This window comes from Microtus pennsylvanicus, chromosome 10 (assembly GCF_037038515.1).
Source record: "Microtus pennsylvanicus isolate mMicPen1 chromosome 10, mMicPen1.hap1, whole genome shotgun sequence".
Taxonomy (NCBI): Eukaryota; Metazoa; Chordata; class Mammalia; order Rodentia; family Cricetidae; genus Microtus; species Microtus pennsylvanicus.
Window position 1 is genome coordinate 21,012,536 of NC_134588.1, and position 24,789 is coordinate 21,037,324.

At 43.5% G+C, this 24,789-nt stretch overlaps 1 protein-coding gene across 3 annotated transcripts in view; it reads right to left on the reverse strand.

The window, feature by feature from the left end:
• The window catches only part of Nckap5 (NCK associated protein 5), a 791,944-nt gene that overhangs the window by 83,434 nt on the left and 683,721 nt on the right, over nt 1–24,789 (reverse strand). For all 3 annotated transcript variants that reach the window (XM_075987773.1, XM_075987771.1, XM_075987772.1), the window contains one exon: nt 17,703–17,781. In XM_075987773.1, coding sequence (XP_075843888.1) covers nt 17,703–17,781 — 79 coding nt within the window. The remainder of the gene's footprint in view (nt 1–17,702; nt 17,782–24,789) is intronic.

Sequence of the window (24,789 nt, forward strand, 5' to 3'; positions counted from 1 at the left end):
GGAAGCCATCATCTTGCTGTCTTTTGTAATGAATAATCATGCGGTATGTGGGCATGAGACTTTCCAGGACCGAGACTCTCCCTAAACACAGGTCCTTGGGATGAAGTGAGCAGGGGTGTGGGGACAGGCAGGTGCTAGCATGAGGCATTCATGTTTTACAGACATCAAGACAAGCTTTTAGGGCTAGGAACATGGCTCAGTGGGTACAGTACTCCCTGCTCAAGTCTAAGGACCCGAGTGCAGATCTCCAGAACCCATGTAAAAGCCGGATGCTTAGTGTGTGTCTGCAACACTTGAGCTCCCATGGGAGATGGGAGAAGAAAACAGGAGACTCCAAGATGTCATGAGGCAAGTGGTCTGGACCACTGGTCTCAGATATGGAAAGCAAGGACTAGCACCCGAGGTTTGTCTTCTGACCCACACATGTGTTGCATGGCATGTGTATGCCCCCCAACACACACTAAGAACATTTTTTAAAAGAAAAAGATGAATTTTGAGTTCATATCTTATTTAAGTAAAAGTGTCTGCGTTTGTTGCTCATGGGAAACCTAATGGCAGTGACGATGCTTTTAGTAACGAGTGTCTACCAGGATGACCTGCTCCACTTGTCAACTACACGGTGATGATGTGGGTTGCATCCTGGTACCCGGAGTCTCTCCCCAACTCTGTCCAGTCTATGAGCTCAGCCTTCCTATTCCTAGATGGACAAACCTGGGCAGCTGACAGTGCCTCAACTTCCTCTAGCTGATAGCCTAAGTATCCAGTTTATGTCTAATTATGTGTATTTGTGTTAGTCAAGATTCTCTAGAGAAAGAACCAATGAAGTGTGCGTGTGTGTGTGTGTGCTGTGGGTATGAGAGTGGGGGGAAGGAGGGAAAGAGAAAGACAGACAGACAGACACACACACACACACACACACACAGAGAGAGAGAGAGAGAGAGAGAGAGAGAGAGAGAGAGAGAGAGAGAGAGAGAGAGAATATTTGACAAATCTTAAGAGCTGCAGGGTGAGGCAGCCAGTTGGAGACCAGGATAACTAGTGCACAGTTCCAAATCAATTACCAGAAGACTCAAGACCCCAGAAGAGCTAATTCTTACCTTGACCCTAAGAGAAACAATAATACAGTGTTTCAGCTTGAAGTCAGAGCAGGCAGAAGCAACTTTCTCTCCCTTGGGGATAGGAATATCAGTTTTGATCTTCTACTTGGATTTTCCACTGCTTGAATGAGGCTCACATCAAGGAGAGTAACCCGCTTTTCCCCTTTATCATACTAAAAGTTAACTTCAACCCCAACACACACAGATGTACATAGAACAACTTGTTTGGGTTCCTCATGACTTTTCATGCTGACACATAAAATTTATAAAATAAACAAACCACTACAGTAGTTAAGAGGCTGGTGTTGAAACCTCATAAATGACGTGATGAGGGGAAACAGGATGGGGACATCATCCAGCTTAAAGGACATAAGCACATTATGTAGGACATGCTCATCAGAAGGCAACCTGTTAACATCACCTTTCCCCAAGCATGTACGAGCATGTGTGTGTATTTGTATATATGAGTATGCATAGGTATGCAAATGTATGTGGGTCAAGGGTCAATCCGCCAAGTATCAGTCTTTAGGCATCATTCATCTTGTGACTTTTTTTAAGATTAGGTCTCTTATTGGTCTTATTGGCCGAAATCTTGCAGGTGAGCTAGGTTGGCTGACCAGTTAGACCCCTGGAATCTACTTGTCTCTGCCTTTCCACACTGGCATTACAAGCGCATACCTCCATGTCTGGCTTTTTAGACAGGTCTGGGGATACAACTCAGATTCTTTTTTTTTTTAAATATTTATTTATTTATTTATTATGTATACAACATTCTGTCTGTGTCTATGTCTGAAGGCCAGAAGAGGGCACCGGACCTCATTACAGATGGTTGTAAGCCACCATGTGGTTGCTGGGAATTGAACTCAGGACCTTTGGAAGAGCAGGCAATGCTCTTAACCTCTGAGCCATCTCTCCAGCCCCTACAACTCAGATTCTGACTCTCGGGCAGTAAACAGTTCACCATAAGTTATCTCCATAACTCCCTTTCCCAAGATCTCAGAGAAACTGCAGTGATTTAGAGATGAAATGAAATAATGTCCACACTACTTTCTGAATGCGTCTGAGATAGAGGTCTCAGATCTTGCAGACATAGCTCGAGACTAATCCTAGCTCTATTTCCTGAAGAGATAAATGAGGCTCATGAGGGGGAACAAAAACCAGCCCTCTGGGGCCATAACATTTTTATTTGCAAACAAATACTATGCATGATTTAGAAACACAAGATCATGGCTCCCTCTGATCATTGTTCTCACTTGTGTTTGACTTCCCATACATAGAAATGACAGGTGTCCTGAGAGCTGGCTAAGAAGCAGGCAGACAACACAGACAAGAGATGAGTATTTTCCTGGCTGGGACCGGTCTTAGTTTCTCCTCATGTTGCATCCTCATGAAAGCAACTTCAGGGAAAAAGTTTGACTCTTGATCACGGATCAAGGTCAGAGTCAGTCATGGCTGTGAAGTTACGACAGCAGGAGCTTGAAGCAGCTGGTCACCTCTCGTTCACAGTCAGGAAGCAGAAACCAATGACTGTTTCCTCCGCACGCTGCAGGGTTCCGGTCCAGAGAAACCAACTGTGACACCCACAGTGGGTGGGATTGCCACCTCAATTAATAAGACAATCCCCACAGTCAAGTTCAGACACCTGTGTCTTGGGTGAGTCTATATTCATTAAGTTGACCACTGAGATTAGCCACTAAAGGACTTTGCCAGTGTGCCCACTAAATTGTGGCTCACTGGTTGAGACATTTGCCCCTGCTTGGGGTATAAGTAGCTGTGTACCCATATCTTGGCATTTGGTAGCCTATTAGGTACTGATAGTGACCTGCCAACTCTCCTTGGACTCCACTCCTTGAGCCTGTCCCAAGTAACAGCATTGCTCGGGCTTCTTTGACAGAAGCCACCCCGTGTCCACAATGGGAGGAAGCGGTGGTGATTCCTCAGAAGGAAGAATGCTAAGACCTTGTGCTCTGCACTCCAGACTTCCTCACAGGCTAAGCTGACACCTAACATAGCAGCCATGGTCAGTGACATGTGTGCCGGCAGACAGGTTCTGTCTGCTACTGTTACTGTCTTACAAGTCTGTCTGTGTGTCTATGTGTTCACAGGTAAACGTGTGTGAAGGCCGGAGGACAGCTTCCGAATGTCCTCTCTCAGACACTGTTCGTCACTGTTGAACTTCCTCTTTGCCAAGGAGGCTAGACTGATTGACCAGTGAGCCCAGGGACCCTCCTCTTCTTCCCCCGCTCTGGGATGACAAGAGCGTGCCTCTTCTTCGTGATCGTTTTCCGTGGGTTCTGTAGATTGCACACAGGTCCTCATGCTTGCAAGACAAGCATTTTACCAACAGAACCATCTCTCCAGCCACTAAAATTCTTAGAAACTTTAACATCATGTGTGTTTAAGCAAGCATATATGGCATGTATTTATGCACACAGCTGTTCATATGCCATGGCACACAGGTGGAGGTCAAAAGACAACTTTGTGAAGTCTGTTTTCTTCTATAGTAGGATCCAGGGATCAAATTCAGCTGTCAGGTTTTGCAGCAAGCACTTTTACCTTCTGACCATCTTGCTGGCACTCTCATAACTTTTGAGCAAGAGGACATGTGTTTTGTTTTGTACTGAGTTGTGCAAAGTATATAGCTCATTGTGGGGATAGCGGGTGTGACAGCGTGTCTTTTGCTGGCTGCTTTTCTTCCTTGACGGATGTCCTTTATTGCTCTTTCCTGCACTTCTTGATCATTTACTTGACCTTGAATCCTTGTCACAGAGTCTACTGGGAAACTAAACTAGACTGCTGCAGATCTCATTATAATCCTGGAAAACACTGGGAAGAATTAAGCAAAGCCAGTCTGCTGGGGCTGCAGAGATGGCTCAGTGTACATATAATTAAACATAAAAATAAAATCTTAAAAAGAAAGCCATCCTGAACTGGAGAGATGGTTCAGTAGTTAAGAGTGTATACTGCTTTTGCAGAGGACCCAAGTTCAATTCCCAGCAGCCATGTCCATCAGCTCACCACCACCTCTAACTACAGCTCCAGGGGATGCAACCCCTCCTCTGGACTTCAAGGGCACCTACATTCATAAGCACAGACCCCTCCCTATACAGATGTATACAAAAAAGGGAATCTTTTTAAAAAGCAATTCACCTGGATATTTTATTAAGGTGAAAAAAATTAGTGCATATAGTTCTGCTGTTGCCTTGGAGTTTATATTGCTGTGAAGAGACACCAAGAACACATCAGCTCTTATAAAGAAAAACATTTAATTGGGAGTGGCTTTTAGAGGTTTAGATCTTATTATCATGGTGGGACATGCCAATGTGTGGGTAGACAGGGTGTTGGAGAAGGAGCTGAGAGTTCTGCATCTTGATCTGCAGGCAGAAGAAGGAGTCTGTGTATCACACTGGTGTAGCCTGAGTACATGAGACCTCAAAGCATGCTTCCATAGTGAGACACTTATTCCAACAAGACCACATCTCCTAACAGTGCCAACCCATGTGAGCCTAGCATTCAAATACATGAGTCTACGGGGGCTATAACCACAGCTATCACCAAAAAGAAAATGAAAAATGTCTTAGTCATATCATCTGTCAAGACCACATCTAACTGTAACAGCCAGGGTGTTTTTTCTTGTGTGTTTGTGTGCACATACACAAGCTCATGTGTGTTCAAGTGCACATACACTTTTATGTTTATGTGGAAGCCAGAGGATAGCCTTGGGTGATTCCTTATACACCATCAGTCTTGTTTGTTTTTTGAGACACTGTCTCTCACGGGCCTGAAATTCTTTAAGTAGGCTAACATGCCCTTGTCTCATCCTCTCCAACATTGGGATTATAAACATTTGTCACCATGTTTGGCTTTTTTATGTGGGCTCCAGGAACACTTCCATCCTGTATGGCAAGCTCGCTTTAGACTGAGCCATCTCCCCAACTCCAAATGGGTTTTATTAAAAAACAACGCCCACAAAAGCTTCCCATCTCTCTCACATCATCTACCCAGCACTCAAGCGAATTCAATATGCAAATATCTCCCCGACTAAGTAGGGCAGTAAACAGTGGCAGAGATGACATTTAAACAATGGCTCCACAAGCCATCTGTTTAAAAAGAAGTTGTTTGTCTTTTCCAGGATGTCAGGAAGAATACGTTCACATTATTGAAGAACTACAAAGCAAGGTAAGTTCTTGATCATTATGATGACAGAACTCTTTAGAGCAATAAAGCCCTTGTGGTCATGCCTAAGGGGGAGGAAACCACCTCCAAGGACCAAGCCATCCATGGAAGCTGACCTTTCCTTGTGTCCAATATTGAGGCAAGAGATTGAGTGATTTAATCTCCGGCTAAATGTAAAGAAAAAAGATGTAAATAAAAAATCTTGGTTCAGAATCAGATCAGAGAAGCTCATCAAACCCAGACTCCATTTTCATATCCCTGGAGAGCTCAGCACAATTGCCTGGGATGAGTCAAAGCCTAATAAATATTTAGTAACTGAACTGAAATTGGTTTATGGCTAAGCCTAGAGGTCTGAGCACCAGAGAATGAAGGTGATTCACTCCTACCTGTGGAGAAGCTATAGTACTTCCCATGATTGTCGCCCTGCCAACTGGGAGGTTGACAAAGAGGTGAAGCAGCCTGACATGGGACAGGCTGGGAAGAAGATTATGAATGTGAGCGGTGGATGGCTCTGAGTTAAATGTGGCGTGTGACTAGTGGTTGGAAGTCAGGTGTGTTCATTCATTCAGGGAATGTGGTAATTGAGGGCAGAAAGAATTCTCAAGCCTTCTTACTGACATGGGAGGGTTATGGCCAGAAGTTTCCATGACAAACCAATCCCTTCCATTCTTAAAATGTCTAATATACATGCTGTGACCATCATATGGAGAAACATGAGCAAGATGACCACACCCCTTCATAGACTGTTTTCAGCAAGCAACTGCAACTAAAACAAGTAACACCCACAACTGGGCTTCTGCTAGCACCTAGAATGCTGTTAGAAGCACACAATTACCATGGTCTCCATTTGGGAGATGAGAGCTGTAGAGGTTCCAGAAAACCTGGGGAATTACTCAAAGCCATAGCATGGGGTAAATAGCAAAGAAGGAACTACAACCTAGGTCTCCTAACTGCAGCACGTGATGAGAATCAAAACCTTAGCAAGCGAGCAGGGCTACCATGACAGGCAAAGCCTATATGCCCAGAAACAGTGGTGCAATCTTTGTAACCTTTAAAAAAAACTGTCCTCAGAATCTGCAACTAAAGTGTGGTCTTCCTACAGGCTCATGGGAATCAGGAAGCAAACTTGGACACTCACGGATAGTTTGAAGCTTAGATGGTAATCCAGAGGTTTTCTAGAATAGTCTTCCCTTTATGGACGACAGTTTTGAGAAAAAGAGATGAAATGTTTTATATCTCATCATAAAATCCAAACTTCCAGGCTCTCTGACCTCCACTTCAACACCACAGCACATTGGTTCCTCCTTCTCACGTGTCTCGTTAGTGTTGCTAAGTTAGCAACAGTTATACCTGCAAGCCCAAGCTCACACTATGTGTGCTGGATAATCTTGATGGCCAAGTTGGTGAGACAGAGAAGTCACCATGGAAACAAGCCTCTGGGGCTATTTGTGAAAGAGCTTCTACATTGGATTAACCAGGATAGGACGACCCACTGAATGTGTGTGGTGCCTTTTCAAGGCTGGGATCCAGGACAGCACAAAAAGGAGAGAGTCAGCTGAGCACTGGTGTCCATGTCTCTGCTTCCTGACCGTGGGTGCCCTGTGACCCGCTGCCTCACGCTCTTGCTACCATGACTTCCCACCATAATGAACTGCACCCTCAAACTGTGAGACAAAAAAAAAACACTTTCTTTGCTTAGGTTGCTTTTGTCGGGCATTAGGTCTCAGCAACATGGAAAGTAACTGACACAATATTAAACTGGCCTGTGTGTCTGAAATGAGCGGATAAAAATGTGACTCATACACACACACACATGTTTATTCAGTAATAATGAAGGATGAAATTATGTCAATTGAGAGAAAATATAGTAGAACTTATCATGTTAAGTGAAATTAACCACACTCAGATACATGGAATCCAGATTTAAATATACATGAAAGTTTAAAGGAGATTATTTGGAAAGAGGAAAGGGAAGAGGGTACAAAAGAAATGGGAGAGGAGAATATTAATAAAGTACAAAAAGTCATTAGTGAAACTTCTTGATTTGCTCAATGAATATATGTTGCAGTGCTTTAATATTAAACACTCCCACAGGCTCATGTATTTAACAGGTGGTCCCCAGCTGGTGGCACGGCTATGAGAGGTTGAGAGGAGTAGGAACCTTGCTGCAGCAAGGGTGACTGGGGATTAACCTTGTGAGCAATAGCCCAACCAAACTCTGGTTTGACATTCTCTGCTTCTTGGTTGATATCATATTGTGAGCAACTGTAGACACTGCCCAGCTGCAGCTTTGAGCAGGTGCCATGGACTGTGTGCTCCTAAACTGTGAGCCAACACAAACCCTCCTCCCTCATGTTTACGTTACAAGTATTTTGTCACAGTGGTTAAGTAACTAGTACATATGCTAATTTAAATTATAGCACTGTATACGGGAAGCACTGAGAAGTTTCAATTTTTTGTGTTTATACGGTGTGTGTTTTCTTATGTTTGTGTACAGCTGAGCTCAGTTGTGTGGGTGCATGTGGTGGGTCAGAGGTTGACTTCAGGTGTTTTCCTTTATTGCTCTCAATTTTTGAGACACCATCACTCACTGAGTCTGAAGTTCAGTGTTTTGGCTAGACTGGGACTCACCAGAACCCCAGCACTGGGGTTACAGGCACCACACCTGACTTTTTAATGATTATGAAGATCAGAACTCAGACCCTGGTGTTTACATGATAAGTATTTTATTAACTGAGCCACTCTTCCAACCTTGAGAAGGTTTATTATCATTTTTAAATGATGTGTATTCATGTGTGTACTTGTGTATGTGTGTGTGTGTGTATGTGTGTGTGTGTGCATGCACACATGAGTCCAGGTGCTGGCAGAGTCTAGATGTCTAATCCCCCAAAGCTGGAGTAACAGGTGGCTGTGAGCTACCTGAGGAAGGTGCTAGGGACCCAACTTGGGTTCTCTGGAGAGCAGCACATATTCTTAGTCATCAAACCATCCATTTCCACAGCCCAAAGAAGTAGGTTTTGTTTTGTTTATAAATAAAAACAAATACCACATAAGAAAGGGACTGGCCTTAATACCTCCCTTAAATCAGAATTATCTGCACCTGCTTTGGGTATGGGTGACATTCTGAGGAGTAGGTTACCAGCCAGGGAAATTGCCATATTTGGAGATGCAATGTGTTCATTTGGAAGTGGGGTGACTGAATCCGCCTCCAACTAAGTTTTTGCAAAGGCTGAGTTCCTTCCCAATGAGCTCTTGAGGAGGGAGAACTCAATGCTAAGTGTCAGATGGGCAGAGAGTCACCGAAAGCATAATTCGCCTCCATCTGGGAGTTGACACAATCGAGTTACAGGCTGAGACTGTTTATCAAGGTGGCATGAAAGTCTCTCTTCAAATTCCACCTGCTTTTATAATCAAACAATAACATCTCCAGAGCATAGGTTTTTAGCGCTGTGAGAAACATATTGGAAATTGATTCAGTGCTTCTGGCTTGGCTGGGACAATGCTTCATAACCCGTTAACCTCTCGGCTCTCTCGGCCCCTCCCCCTTCTCAAAAAGCTTTTAGCTGCTCCAGGGTGGCAGAGCAAAGATAAAGGAAGCATCCTTTTATCTGATCCTGCACAAAATGAGTGGAGCCGACACTGCACTCGTGATAAGATGATGGCTAAACTACGCTTCTTCATTCTACCTTGGGCTGATGAAAGAAATTAAGAATGACATTGATAAGTTATTTTCTTGGGCGTTATCCACCTTCTAAACTTGAAGATTTTTGTTTAGAAGCACTAAAGTCTGGGTTCACATCTATTAATTACTTAGAAAGTGTCCAGTGGATTATTAGTAAAGTTGGAAGGAAATAATGGTGGGTGGGTATGATCCAGTTATATAACATAAATGTGGGAATTTTAAAGACTAAAAATATTTTTAAAGGATTTTAAAATAAATATTTAACATCACCTATGTGATTGTCCAATAATGTCTGGATAACTACCATTAGAAAGTAAATGCCACACTTGTGTGCTCACAGACCTGCTAGGAAGTATTATGTGACAATTAAAAATAATGAGGTAGCTGAGGATGTAGCTCAGTGGAGACAGTGCTGGCTTGCCTAGCAGTCATAAATCCGTGGGTTCGAGTCCATCCCCAGCACTGTATGGACTGGGTATAGGAGGTGGTGTCTGTAGTCCAGCACTCAGTAGGCAGAGGCAATAATGATCAAGACTTCAAGGTTCTCCTCAGCTCCACAACAAGCTTGAGGCCAGCCAGAACTGCCTAAGACTCAGTCTCCAGAATGCATGGAACAGAACAATGACAAAACCCAAACAAATAAACACACAAAAGTCAAGGTAAATCCATATGGAGTCTTGTGGAGAAGTGTCTGGAATAAATTGATTTTTTAAGTTGTGCTGTAAAATATTGTTAAAGGTGCCAGATTGGCCCTGCATTACAATGGATTTCTTGAAGATTCTCTATTTGTCTTTCTGATGCACAACTACTGTTCAAGGCAAGAGCACCCTGTTTCTGTCTCTTTTCGTAGTCACGTGGCATCAGTAACTCAATTTTTGCCTCTGTCTTCTGACAAAATCCTCACCTGATTGGTTTTAGTAGTTGCCTCTGGTCTCAAGCTAATGCTTTTCTCAAACACTGTAGACTTAACATCTATCATCTATCTATCTATCTATCTATCTATCTATCTATCTATCTATCTATCTACCTACCTACCTACCTACCTACCTACCTACCTACCTACCTATCTATCTATCTATCTATCTATCTATCTATCTATCTATCTATCTATCTATCTATCTATCTATCTATCTATGTTGCTAGGAATCCAGGTTGCCATTGACATGCCGTCTCTTTAGCTTAGTGTGGTGGTGGACAAGGGGCAGGCATGTGCATGGTTGTGTGCGCAGGGGGGTTGTATGTGTACATGTGCGCAGGCACAAGAGTGCCTGAGACCTCTCCACATGCATTCATTCATGTGCACACGATCACATCCAGTCATGCACGTGCATGCGCGCACGAGCGCGCGCGCGCGCGCACACACACACACACACACACACACAAATACTCTCTCATACACAATCACACACATAAAGAAAATTCTGAAAATTAGGGCTTCTCAGTTAATCCTGTATTTTTGGTTTGAGGAATACAATCTTGGAACTAACACAAAATAATGTGATAATAATTCAGACAGTAAGATTCACCATGAATAACTATGGATAAGAATATTCTATCAGGGCTTTGATACTATGGGGCAGGTGCTACTCTCCTGCTTCTTCTTCTCAATGTAAGCAAAGCCATGTGAAGAGCCTGTGGACTTTGCTGTCCTCCCACAAGCAAGGAAACAAGCACTGTTATAATAAGGTTGGCACGAAGCCGAGCCGCTTTTCCTCTGCTGCGTGAGGAAGCTGCTGCATCCACTCTCTCTCACTTGAACCCACTATCGAGTTACCTCCACAGTGACAACCATCCATCTTATGCCTCCTCTGTCGCTCCTGCCCCCCACTTAACTGCACCTGGGCTGTGGACTAGGTTAGATGCCGTATGGAGGATGAAGCAGGTACAAGGACCAGTCTGTGTCCCAGGGAGGTAAAATGGACCTTGTCCAAACTGGTCCCACTTCACTGTGTTTGGCTCAGCATAGCTGGGTCTCACAGTTAAGCTTTATGGTAGAAGTAAGATTATGAAAAAAACAAAACCAACCCAAACCTTTTCTGTCCCTTATGTAAGGTGGGCCTTAGAGCTATTTTTCTTCCTCACCTCACCATTTGCCCAAACAAGTACTTTGATTGCCTCAGACCTATAGCCCCCAAGAACTGCTCTTAACTAGGGATAAACGTTTGCCTGAGTGCTTGTTGTAATGCAAATATCCGATATGAGAAAGTCCTGATTAGTCTGTTTCTATAGTGATGTAACTTATCTTTCATTACTAGCTGAAGTCTAGGAGAAGACAGGAATAAGAGTGTGAGACACCCTGGGGAAATGGAAATGCACAGGTGGATGGAGGTAAGGCACTCAAAGGGACCTCTCATCACCGTGCCCCTCACCCCCATTCTGTAAGTCTGGCCAGGCTGAGCAAGAAGGGAAGAAGAGGTAAGATACTGGGCTAGGATAATCCCCTTGAGGCAATATCAGTTCTTGGGATAGCAAGGAGAATTCTCTGAACATAATATTTCTACCATCCCTCTAAGGATCAGGGCACATGATGGAAGAGGAATTGGAAAGAACATAAGAACCAGAAAATAGGGAGAAAGTCTGTGAAATGCTGTCTTCTGGGCATGACACAGCCATTACTAACACAATGTCACAGCTGCAGCTGCCTGCACTGGGCCTGTTCAAGGCAGTCACGGATGGGGGAGGGGCTTATGGAGCTCTTCTCCTCCCAGATGAACTACTGGATACTGATGGGTACTGGAGGAAGGACAGCCATTGTGTTTAATTGTATACCCAGCAGGCAGTCCATCAGATTTAATGGCTAGTTCCCAACCTATAGTTCTACAGAAGACCTTGGTCTGAATCAGTGGTCGGAAAACAAAGCAAAGACATGAAGGGGGAATAGGGTTGACAGGGGTGTGAAGGAGATAAGAGAGAGTATAGAGGGTGAGAGCAACCAGAACCTCTTAGGTACATGCATGAAACTGTTAAATAGCAAATTTAATAAACATTAGACTAAGTGTAAGCTGCAAGGCAACACATTATAGCTGTCTGGAGAAAGCTGGGTGGTTAGAATGGGACCATGTCCTTTGTTTTGCCATGCCCTGGGATTGTCAAGTCTCTACAGAAGAGACTAGAAACACAGAAACAGAGCTAGGCAGCTGGAGAGATGAGATAGGGCTCATTCACCTGTCAGCCCCTAAAGTGTTTACTCACAAGGTTACTAGATAGCTGTTTGTTCTAGGTCCTGTATTTTTGTGGGTAGTGCTAGATTCTGTATAACTTCTTTCTCAAAATCCTCAAAGATATCTCTCTCTCTCTCTCTCTTTTTTTCTCTCTCTCTGGAATTACTAAATCTCCTGTTTCAACTCGGGGAATTTTCAAACACTTGTATTACTTTTAGTTCTTACATCTACTTATTTGCATGCATTGTGTATGTACAGGCATGCACAGCACATGTGTGGTAAGCTTGTAGAATTCTGCTTACTCATTCCATTGTGAGACCCAGATACTGAACTTGAGCCATCAGATTTGGGGGCAAGTGCCACCCACTGGCTACCTTGCAACCATGGGAATTATTTCTGAAGTCCATTGTTGGCTGAGATTTTCTTTCTTTGTGTGTGCTTGTGGACCTGTGTGTGTTCACATTGGGGTGCATATGTTTAGTTTAATAACTTTCATTAAACTAAGTAGGCTAGGCTGGCTGTTTACTGAGCCCAGAGATCTATACATCCCCCCACTTTCCCAGTGCTGAGATCAGAAGCATGCATCACCACACCGAGCTTCTTTTCTTTGGTTCTGGAGATGAAATCCAGGTCAGCATGCTTGCAAAGCACCTTCATCAATTGAACTACCTATCCCTACTGGATGATAATTTCAGTACGAGAGAACAGTATTTCAGTTCTTTTAAAGTGTTTAACACTAGTAGACAATTAGGATAATGTATAGGATCAGTCCATGGTAGTTAAAAAGCAGAAAAGAAAATCATCTATGCTGGTACTGCTAGTAAAGTAGGCTAGCCATTTTCTTGCTGCTCATTAACACAGAAGTCTGTGTTATAACAATAATTTGTAAGGATTATCTTTTAAAAATAAAATTTAGTGCCATTATTTTACTTCATTCACAAATTTTTACATGAATTTTCACTTTATTTATGCATATGCATGCATGTCTATGTGAGTGTATCCTCACAGAAGAGTGGTACTCAGGAAAGCAGGGAGGAGTCTGATTTCCTGCAGCTGGAATTACAGGGAGATCTGAGCTGTCCAATGTGGGTGCTGGGAATTGAACTCAGGTCCTCGATGAGAGCGACATGTGCTCTTAGTCACTGGGCTGTTGCTCCAGCCCCTTAATTTATAAATATTGCATATTGATCTGGATCCAGTTTAGTTAAGAATATTTTATTTTATAATTAACTCTCGACACTCTAATCAAAACAACACAATCACCCTGAGCCACAGAAACACACAAACTTTCCAGTTATAACTTCTTTGTTTGAAAAGGTGTTAGCTGACATATTTTCTTTTGAAGAGACACATACTTAGATTTGTTCAGGCACTGTTACTGAAAATATTATATTATGGCTATAAAATATTGCAAAATGTATGATAATACTGTGCTTAGGATCTTCAGGGTGGAAAATAAATATTCTCAGTCCCTCTGATGGGATACAGATAGAGTAGTAAACATTAGTGACTCTCATCTTGTCCCAGGCGGGAAGAACCTTTAAAACGTTCCTACTGATAGCTAGCTCAGAACTGGCATCAATCTTTGTCTCTCTGCCACTTCAAACAACAGAAGCTGGGAGGAAGGCGTGCACTTTTCCAGCACCCTCTGCAGCTAGGGTTAGCTGTGTGATCCATTTCTCAGCAACACTGTATTCGAGAAAGCCTGCTGGGGACCTGGAAAGTGACACCCTTCCTCAGACTTTCTTCTCAGTGGAAATGCCTAGAGAGGCAGGACTCAGTTTTCAGCCCAAGGTAAGAGGTTTGAAAACAGGAAGCCTACAAGGTATTGTGGCAGTATTGTTGACATCACTAAAGTGCCATATGCCTCTCTTCCTGTTTGAGACAGGAATTCTCTAACGGATGACTTTATTACTTGGGGGATTAGGTTAGGATCTGCTGCTGCTGCTGCTGTCTTCTTGAGTCCACAGCATTTTATCTGCAGAGCTGCTGACTGTGAAGAAGGGTCTATTGTGATCTGACGACCCAGGCAACTCGTCAGAAGCACAGTTAGGTGACTCCCATCAATGTTCTAAAGCATCGTCATCCAGCAGATGCCGAGAAAGGGGCTATCTGTGCAGAATCTGCAACTACAGAGCCCTGGAAGGTTGGCTACTAAGACAGAGGGACTGGATTTTATGTTGTTCTAATTACAGTTGAAGATGCCAACATACAAAACGGTGGCGATCTAAGAGGAACTGTAAATCTACTAAAAATACTTACACTAACTGTAGTTCTCCAGCAAAAACCCAGCCTCTAACATTACATGTGAGTGCATACATCTGTGTTTGTGTTGCTACGGCTGCTTCTTTCTCCTGTGGTTTGCTTCTTTTCTTAAGTTGTTCTTTTAAGACTCTGTCTTATATAATGCAGGTTGACCTTGAACTCACTCCATAGCAAAGGATAACCTTGAATACAGTACCATGCTTGGTTTATGTGATGCTAGAGATGTCTACTAGACTTCCCAACTGAGCTGCACTCCCAGTCCTTCTTCACTCAATTTAAATTTTGCAGTGATGCGGCCTGAACCTCAGGCTTTGAACACACTGGCACATGCTCTGCCACAGAACTGCATCTTTGGCCTGCTGTGTATTTTTTTTTTATTTTTTTTGCAGGCACAAGAACTTCATTACCGGGAAAAGGGAGATTCAGCAGGGCTTTGCAGACTACCATGCTTGAAGACTGCTAAGCCATATTTAACTTGCATATTAGCTAACTGTGCCGAACTGGTACCAATTAAATCCATTCACACTGACAACCATAATAAAAGGATGTCTTGGAATAATAATCCAATTCAGACTACACTCATTCAGCTGTTTGTGAAGACTTTTGTATTCCTAATTGCCAATGAAAAGAATAATAATTGTGTGCTGGTCTCATTAAGCTGACTGGGTACAACAACACTCTGAGACACACTGTAAATTATAGTTTGCTGAAGACGGCTGGGGAGGCTGGAAAAATGGGGCATTCAGAGCTGGCGGTGCTGGGAGCTGGCTGTTCAGGGCATCCCAGGGAAAGCAGTGGACATAGAGAATCTTGGACACTGGCCACCCTTTAAGGGAGTCATGTCTTAGGACTTAATATTCAGTGCTGACAGGATCTAGAATCACCTGGGAGTCCAAGGCTTTGAGCATGCTCATGGAGGATTATTTGATTTTGTTGATGTAGAAAGATGTAACTTAGTTGTAGGCAGGAAGTTCCAGATGACAGAAACTGGAGACAGGAGTTAAGGAGCTGAGTGCCAGCATGCAGAAACTCACTGCTCTCCATTTGGGGGTGGAGACAATGGCATCTGCTGCTTCAGGCTCCTGCTAGAGTGTCTTCGCCACCATGATGGGATGTATCTTCAAACCATGAGCCAGAATAAACCCCTGCCCCTGAAGAGGCTTTTGTGGAGTGTTTTATCTCAGCAGTAAGAGAAACTAAGAAACTGGTACTGTCTGCTCCGTCTCTGTGTGATCTGGGGCCATCCATCCCATCACCCCATGCTGAGGTGACTAGCCAGCACACCTATGCTCACAGCTTCTGGAATCTCCTGATAACAGTGAATGCCACAAGTGTCCAAGGTGGTTTGGTGACTGGAAACTAGTTGCTTCCTCAGCCTCCTCACAAAGATCAAAGTCACAGAAATTCCTCCATCGTGGTCTCCTCCCAGGTGCTGGACAGGGCACGTGAATCCCATGTCCTTGGGAACGCGTGCCCTTTCATGTCTGGGGTCATGCACAACTCTAAGACACACAGCTGGGCTGGGTTTAGGGTTGTAGCGCTCAGGGACTTGGGACTAGGGAGCTACCTGTTATTTTTCCTCTGACAGCAAAATCAGGCTTTCTGAATAGTTATAACTTTTTATTTATTAAAAAGAGCCAACTAACAAATTGAAATTAATTCAGGTCTATCTATATTTAGGGATTTCAACAGAAATGATGAAAAACTGTGTTGAAGGTCTTGGCATTTGAATTTTCTTTTTTTTATTTGGGTCTTGTAATGATTAGTGTTAATTTTCAACTTTATAAAATCTAGAATCATCTGGGAAGACTGTCTCTGGTTGTGCCTGCGAGGGGGTATAATGATAAATTGACGTGGAAAAAGCCATTCCATGCTGTGGGAGCACGTCCTGCTCCTTCAGCCAATAGCCTTTAAGATACCAGCGCATTTGGTCATGGTCTCTGACGGCTATTGGAGCAGAATGTGCTCCCGCAGCAATTCCACAGGCAGACGGCCCTAGACTGTATAAATGAAGAAATGGAGATGGGGAACAGGTATACAACTATCACTCACATCTTTGGAGGTAATGCGAACAACTGCTTCTGGGCCCTGCTGCCGTGACACCCCAACAGGGATGGACTGCGCCTCTGAACTGTGAACTGTATAAAGGAACCCTTTCCCTCATAAGTTGCCTTTGTCGGAATATTTTATCATAGCTGCAGGTAAGAAACTAAGACAGTTTTATATGGGAACCATCCAAATGTTTAAAACATGTTCCATTTCAGAAAGCAACCACCGTATATTTTCAATCAATAGACCCTTGTAAGAGTTGCTTTTTGATACCACTCTAGAAGGTAATATTCTATAAGTTGATTCTCTTCTTAGAAAAAAGTCATTTGTCCCCACTGTCACTTCCATTTATATAACAGAAGCACATACTCCTCCACAGTTCACACTCTACACCTTTACAAACAGCCATGTTTTCCTCACAGGTGTGGTTCTGAGACCCTGAGCTTCACTGTTTTTGCTTTGCTTTCCTTTTGTGGTACTGAGGATCAAACCTTGGACATTGTGAATGCCAAGCAAGGACTCCATCAATTAAGCTAGCCCAAGCTCACCATAGCATGTGTGACAATTAATACTACCAACTTGACAGTTTCTAGGGTCACCAAAGAGACAAGCTTCTGAGCCTGCCTGAGAGGGACTACCCAGATCAGGCTAACCTCTGTATGAGAGATTATCTACGTTAGGGTGAGGTGAGAAGACCCTTAAAAGGGGAAGCACCATCCCATGGTGGGGTCCCAGACTGAATAAAATGGAGAAAGTGGGCTGAACACCAGCATCCATCTCTCTGCTTCCTGACTGTGGATGCCACGTGACCAGCTGTCTCATGCTCCTACCACCGTGTCTTCCCCACCATGATGGATTGTACCCTCAACTGTGACCCCAAACAAACCCCTCCTCCCTGAAGTGGCTTTTGTCAGGTGTCTTGTCACAGCAGTGAGAACATAACTAACTTAACCCCTAACCTTTCTGAGGGAAATGTACACCTCTTATCCTAGAGAGCAGTGGTTCTCAGGCTTCCTAAGGCTGCAACCCTTTAATACAGTTCCACAAAATTATGTTCATTGCTACTTCATAACCGTAATTTTGTTACTGTTGAGAATCATAATGGAAATACCCGTGTTTTTGGTAGTCTTAGGCAACCTCTGTGAAAGCATCTTTTACGCCCCCAAGGCTGTAAACCACTGTGACAGAGGGAGGCATGAGAGACAGACTCAAGTGATGCACCAAGAGAACATACCGAAGGGAAAGACCATCAAGCAACACATGGATGCTTACCTATCGCGTGGCTCTGAAGTGTGGAGTCAGCAACTCTGTCTTCTTCATCCTCTTGTAAGTCTTCATGGACTTCTGCCCCCTGCAGCAAGAAGACACTAGAAGTTCTTATTCGTTACTCTCCAAAGATGTTTTGCAGTCCTCACAATAATGGCCCACTCTGTAATAAGCACATTGCTGTAACTGAATGTATACAATTATGTGGGAATATAAATGTGTGTGTTTACTTTATTCTACTTTGTCTTCATCATCTGACTTCATTACAGGTTTTAATTAAGAGAGCCCATTTCCAGAACTACAACCCCAGCTTTGAACGACAGGACTACTTACAGGGTGCCTGATTCTAGGCATGATTTCAAGATTAACTGCTTTGGTTTTAAAACTTTATAATGGAGCCATTCACACCAGGGTATTAGGAAACATTAAAGTCTAAGGAGCTATAACTCCTTCGGAGTCACAGACTTTTGCCATAAGTTATTTTAATAAGAACACGGGACTATGCTTGAATCATATTTAGGTCTCATGACCCTTTCCTAGACTGAAAGAAATAACTCTCTAAGAAAGTGTCCTTTTCTTCCATTCTTCCCGTAATGGAAAGAGGAGAACGGAGATGTATGCTCAGGGAACTACATTACCAAGACACATTTCTAAGACTCATGTTAAAAACATTTCTTCCTGTCTGGGCATGCTGCTCAGTTGGTGGAAGTCTTGCCTAGCAAGCCCTGGGTTCAACTCTAGCTCCACACAAGCCTGGGATGATGGCACACTCCTAAAATCCTAGCCCACACAAGGTGAAGGCAAGACAATAAACGCTCAAGGTCATCCTTAGCTATATAATTATTTTGAGCTCAGCCTGAGTTGCAGGTGATCTTGTGTAGCACGATGGACGAAAATCCAGAGACAGAAATTGAGGTTCAATCTGAAGGTCAGAAAAGCAAAACAGTCAACCACAGGCTCTTACCTCTACCTCAATCTGAAATGGCGAGCCTGCCTTTAACAATCCTCAGAATGATACTGTGTCTCAGAGCTGTATCCTCCTGGCTTATATTCCTCTTTAGTGCTGGGATTAGAGATGTACACCACCAGCACTCGGTTTCTATGGCAAACCAGGGTGACTTCTGAGATTTAAAGTGTAGGCCACCACTGCCTGTTCTGTACGGCTGATAAGTACTCTCTGACCTTAAGGCAAAATTTATTTATTAAATAAAATACAAATGAAATATCACTACAATCCTGTCTCGGCTTTCCCCCTTTAAGCTGGAATACTGTAGCTTTGCATGGCGAAGCTTTAAAAGGAACATCAGAGAGAATGTCATGAAGTCTTGGTGTCTTATAGATGGGATTCTGAGGCATAGAAAGTTTCTCTGAACTTGCCCCATGCATGTGGAGAGGTACCACAGGGAGGAACACTTAAACACTGCATTTCTAATCTACTAGTGGGACATCAACGACACCGATCATAAAAAGGCTGACTGGGCTGGGGAGCTGGACTACTCAGTAAAGTGCTTGCCACACAGGCAACATGGCTTGAGTTTGCCCCTAAGCCCTCATGTAAAAAAGTCATGTGTGGTGGTATGGGCTTTTAATTCTTGTAATTCCAGCATTGGGAAAGTGGAAACATGCAGATCCCTGTGGGATCATGTGCGCAGTCACCCTTTGCCAGTGAGAGAGCCTGTCTCAGAAACAATCTAATGTGAATGCTGATGAGGAGAGAAAACTAAGGTTGATCGCCAGCCAGCCTTTGGAGTATGCTCACACACAGATGCATGCAGTCCTCTTCCCCACAACAGACAAATAAACAAAGCCAGCCAACACCTACACTACCGGTGCCAGCCGCTCTGCAAAGTCGTTACACACAGGCCTGATGTGCTTGACCTAATGCTAGGGAATGGTGCAGCCACCCACTATAAAGATGCACACTGAGGCAGTAGGGATGATACCTCATCATCCAAATGGAGGATAGAGATTTGAACAGAGAAAGCCTGACTAGAGGCTGGCATTCATTTACAGGGAACCATGATTCTTAGATTTCTATTCCATTACATCTGTGTGGACATGGTCTCAATATCAAGACAGTTTAGGTCAACCTTCACAAAAGCTCCTGCAGAATATATTACATCTGGTCCCTTGGGCAGCCGACCACAGCAGCGTGAACTGTGTGATTCTTTCAGAAGCTCAGGGGCTCAGGGTGATTGTGAGGCCACCACCGCTTTATACCAAATGGTGTAGAAAGTCATCTGTCTGCATGCTGACCTGGGGGCTAGATTTAACTTCCAACTTTTTACCTCCTAGTTTTTCACACTTAATGGGATAAAAACAATTACTGATACTTCATGACTGTGCTACATGTGGCTCTAGCCTCACCCAAGGCCCCGGCCCTGTGATCAGGCCCAAAGTTCCTTCAATTCCTAGGCTTATTATCTATAGAGGGGAGATGAGCCAAGGGCTGAGAATAGGGCTGTGGATTTGAAAGGCGTCCTTGTAAAAGCACAGACTGAGGAAGGGCCAGCATCTGAGAAGGGCTCATTCTCAGCTCTACTTATCTACACACAGATTCTAATGCACACTGAGGATGTATTTCTTAAAACTCTTTGCCTATGCAAGTCAGGGGCATACTTTATTTTGCCATCAGAGTCTTTTCCTAATTATATTTTCATAGGCTTCAGTTTAAATTAATTTCCATTCCTGTTCACGCAGCAGGTGGGATGTGGGAACATCCCTGGGAGGTGAGAAAACTCTAGGTTAAGATGGGAAATTTGCCAAAGATAGTGCAGGGTGGCTTTTGACCAACAACTGTGCTTTAAATATGGGTTTCTTCTGTGTGTGTGTGTGTGTGTCTGTGTGTGCATGCGCACACACACACGCACGCACGTGTGCACTCATATGTGGAAGCAGAAATGTGGTGAGTATGTGGAGGCCAGGGTCAACCTCAAGAGTCCAGGTGCCCTTCCTTGGGTACTGTCCACCTTCTTCTTTTTAAGACAGGGTCCCTCACTGGCCTGGAGCTCCTTGATTAGGCTAGGCTGGTTGGCCTGCTAGTGCTACCTTCTCAGTGCTAAGATTACAAGATCATGCTTCCATGCCTGGCACTTTTTGTGGGTTCTAGGAATTGAACTCAGGTCTTTGAGTAAGTTACTGACTGAGATAACCTTCTAGCCCCAAGCGTTGGCATCTTTGTCTTCTAAAGCTGAATTTTTAACTCATGTCCATTGTGGGGCTCAAGAGCTGCTTTAGAAATGAGCTTGCAGGATGAAAGCAGTAAATGTTACTGCTTCCATCATGACTAACTCAACTTCCACGAGGGCAGGAGGAAATTAATTTTCAAAAGTCACAAGAGGCGAAAGCAATACGACAACCTACCCTTGACTGATAGACACATGTGATTTCACAATTAAACTATGTATTTGGGGAACTCCTCATTTGGAATTCTGTACATCTTTCTTCTCTGAATGACTCTAACCCTAAGGGCTTCTGAAGTAAACAACATTTTTATACCACAACTCACTTGAGGGCTAAGAACAGTTCAGCAAGCAAAATCGCTTGCCACAAAAGTGTGACGGCCTGGGTTCAAATCTCTGGAATCCACATAAAAACCAGACATGTTCCTGTGGGGGTCTGTAGTTCTAGTATTCTTGTGGGGAGATGGTTTGGGGAGGCAGGAGAATCCCCAGAAGCTCCTGGGATATGAACAACAAAGAAAACACCCTGCCTGAACCAAGGGAGAACATGTAGACTGACTCCCAGGGTTGTGTTGTGGCCTCCACGTGCACCATAGGACAGATGGGGGCGGGGAGAGAGGAGGTGATAGAGACATCCCCAAAGCCCACGATTTTGAAAAGGAAAACGAGTGAGCAGATATTTTCGGGTAGCTCACTCCTTAGAAAAGTTAGCAAGTGGAAGGCAAATGTACAGGCTGCTTATTTGCATCAAAACAGCATTTAGAATGGAATCATTCAATTAAGGATGCTGAAATTATTACATTTTGCAGGACTTAATAAGATGATAACCATTTGTGTAATTATGGTACTATTTTCTGCTATTTCATCTCTGCGGTCCCATCTTAATGGGATGGTATTTGATGATTTTTTATTAGCAGATGTGATTTTCTTCAGAAGAGATGACACTTGGGGAAAGAAAAATCCCATCATATAAATTAACACTTGGGCATTAAAATGGCCATCTCTCTCCCATGCCCAGTGAAGGTGTGTGATCCCCTCAACTTTGTTAATGATTTTTATTTTTGTCTGGAGGTGTTAAATAAGAGCCTGGCACTCTCTTTCTTTAATACCGCTATTCAGAAAAACGATTTCAACACATAGGAAGGAAGCATTTGCAATTGACGGCAATCAGAGCACACCCAGGCTAGTCTTTCTAGGGGAGATCTCCCCCGCTTCATTTAAATACATAAAATCAGCTTAAGTACCAAGTAACATGGCCCCTGGTCTAAATTACATAAAAAATTAGAGCTAAGCGGCCTACAAACGATGGCAGACGTGGGGACATAAGCCTTTAATTAAAGCTCTACAAAGAGAAAAGGACTTCTTTTGGCAAAGCATTGCTGGTACTTTTACACATTTTATCTTAACTATACTAAAAAGGAATATGCAGTTACTCGTGAGCTAAGTGGTTTGTGAAATAAAGGGATATGTTAAATATATAAAAAATACACAGAAATAGTCTCCTTTTATCATCCCCAGCGATTGTTTCTATTGCCAGCTTGACACAACCTAGAAGAGAGTCTCAGTGTGGGATTATTAACACTGGGCTGGCCTGTGGGCATGTTGTTGGGGCACTGTCTTAACAAGGATAACTGATGGAGGAAGACCCTGCACACTGTGGGTAGTGCCATTCCTAAGGCAGGGGGTATGGGACTGTGTGAGAGTGGAGGGACTGAGCTGAGCACAAGCAGGAAACCAAGTGAGCTTGTGTGCATTAATTTATCTCTGCTCTTGATCATGGATGTGATATGACTAGCTGCCTGAAGTTCTTGCCTTGACATCCCTCCCAAACAGTGGATGGTAACTTGGAATTGTGAGCTACAATCAGCCCCTTCTCCCTTAGGTTGCTTCTGGCCAGGGTGTTTGATTACAGTGGTCGAAAGGAAATGAAGACAATCACTAAGCACGGAAATGGTTAAAATGTCGTGGGAACTCTAATGAATAATGTCATTTCACTGTTGGAGGAGTGAAGACACACAGTGCATTGTGATGGCAGGTTTTAGAGCCGGGCTTTTAAGGCTGAGGCCATGGCTCAGGAGTAGGTTACCTGCCTGCCGTGTGCGAGGCCCCAGATTCAATGCCATGGCTGGCAATAAGAGAAAAACGCTTGACTAAGAGTTTCCTTGACAATGAAGCAGCGTTTGGATTCACAGCAATGCTGTGACATCTATGGTGTTATCTGTCACTATTGTTTCCAACGAAACATCTACTTTGAGAATATTTCTTTGCAACACACTTTAGCAAAAGACAAATTTACCTTGAGCCCCGGAGAAGAAGAATTCCCTTAAACTCTAAATTTTAAAACGTTCAAGGATATTCACAGTAATGAGCAATGGTCTAAGAATATGTTTCAGTTTGCATCTAATCTACATGGGATGATAATGCATAATAAATATGCTTTCTTTGCTACTTCCTACTATCTCAAAGGAGACCACAGCATGGTCTTTTTTGAACTTAGTAATTTTAGCCCAACTCGCAAGCAAACAGAAGGAACGGATACTAGCATTATACTTTCTATTTCTAAAGAATGAGCCGGGGAGATGACTCATGGGTAAACGGGCCCGCTCCACAAGCATGAGAACCAGAGTTTGGATTCTCAGAAGTCACAAACACATAGACACAGTAGGCTGAATCTGCAAACCCAGTGTGCTTGTAATAATTATAGGAGGCAGAGACAGGGGAATTCCCACTAGCAGACAGGCTTGCTAGTCTAGACTATTCAACAGCAAACAAGAGACCCTGTCTCAGTCAAGATGAAAACTGGGGCCCCGCATCTGAACACACACACAGACACAGCTGGTCACCTATCCAGGTTAATAATACTCCTTTATATCGAAAGCCTTCTCGTATGACTAATTTCCTCTCTTGGCTAAGGAGGAAAATTAGCATATCCCATTTAATTCTGTATACTTGGGTTGGTTAGGTAATCTGTGTACTTCACAGACAGTATGAAGAGTGTTTCCTGCAGATATACGGGAAGGGCAGAGGTTCCTACTTTCACCCTGAGAATGACTTCAGATGAGGAAGGAAAGCATGTTAAATTACTTTAGCATTAGGAAGTAATAAGAAAACAAAAATGAAATTATAAAAGCTCAAGACAGGCTTTTTTTGTTTTGGTTTTTGGTCCTTCTGTACAGTGAAGATAGACCCTAAGCTGTCAGAGACATATTAAATGGGGCGTAGTTAAATGGAGTGCCTGTGATAAGGGGCTCTGCCAGGCTATCGGAGCCTTCCATCAGCAGGATTGAATTTCCAGCATATTGCACGCTTCTCCACGCCGCGTCTCTCTCTTTCCTTTCAGTGACACTACAAGGGCAGCTTCAGATACACTTATAATTTGTGGTTTTATAATGCAAGGGACATCAGTGTTTTCAAAGGAGGTAGGATGTCATGTGAGCCGAGAGCTAAAATGGGTGGAAAATGAACAAAGTTAGCGTGAAGGAAAGGCCTTAGAGCTTTCTGGAGAAAAGGCTTCTGAGGAAAAACATTTTCAGTGTGTGTTTGTCTCAGATGTGCTTGTGAAACCCAAACCCAAGAACAGTGAAGCTTCATCAGCGTATGAACACCAATCAAAATGGCTGTACCTGTGCATATGTAGGGGGTGTACATACATGTGTGCAGCCATAGCCCAATGCTGTGTGTCTTTTTCAGTTATTTTCAGGCATATGTCGAGTGTGTGAGTGTGTGTGTGTGTGTGTGTGTGTGTGGTGTTGGGGGTATGTGTGTGCACAAGTTCGTGAGGGTGTATGCACTGGTACATATGGTGTCATATGCACATAGGACAAATATTAATGTTGGATGTCTTTCTTAGTCACTATCTACTTTTTTTGAGACAAGATCTCTCACTGCACCCGAAGCTCACTGAATGAGAT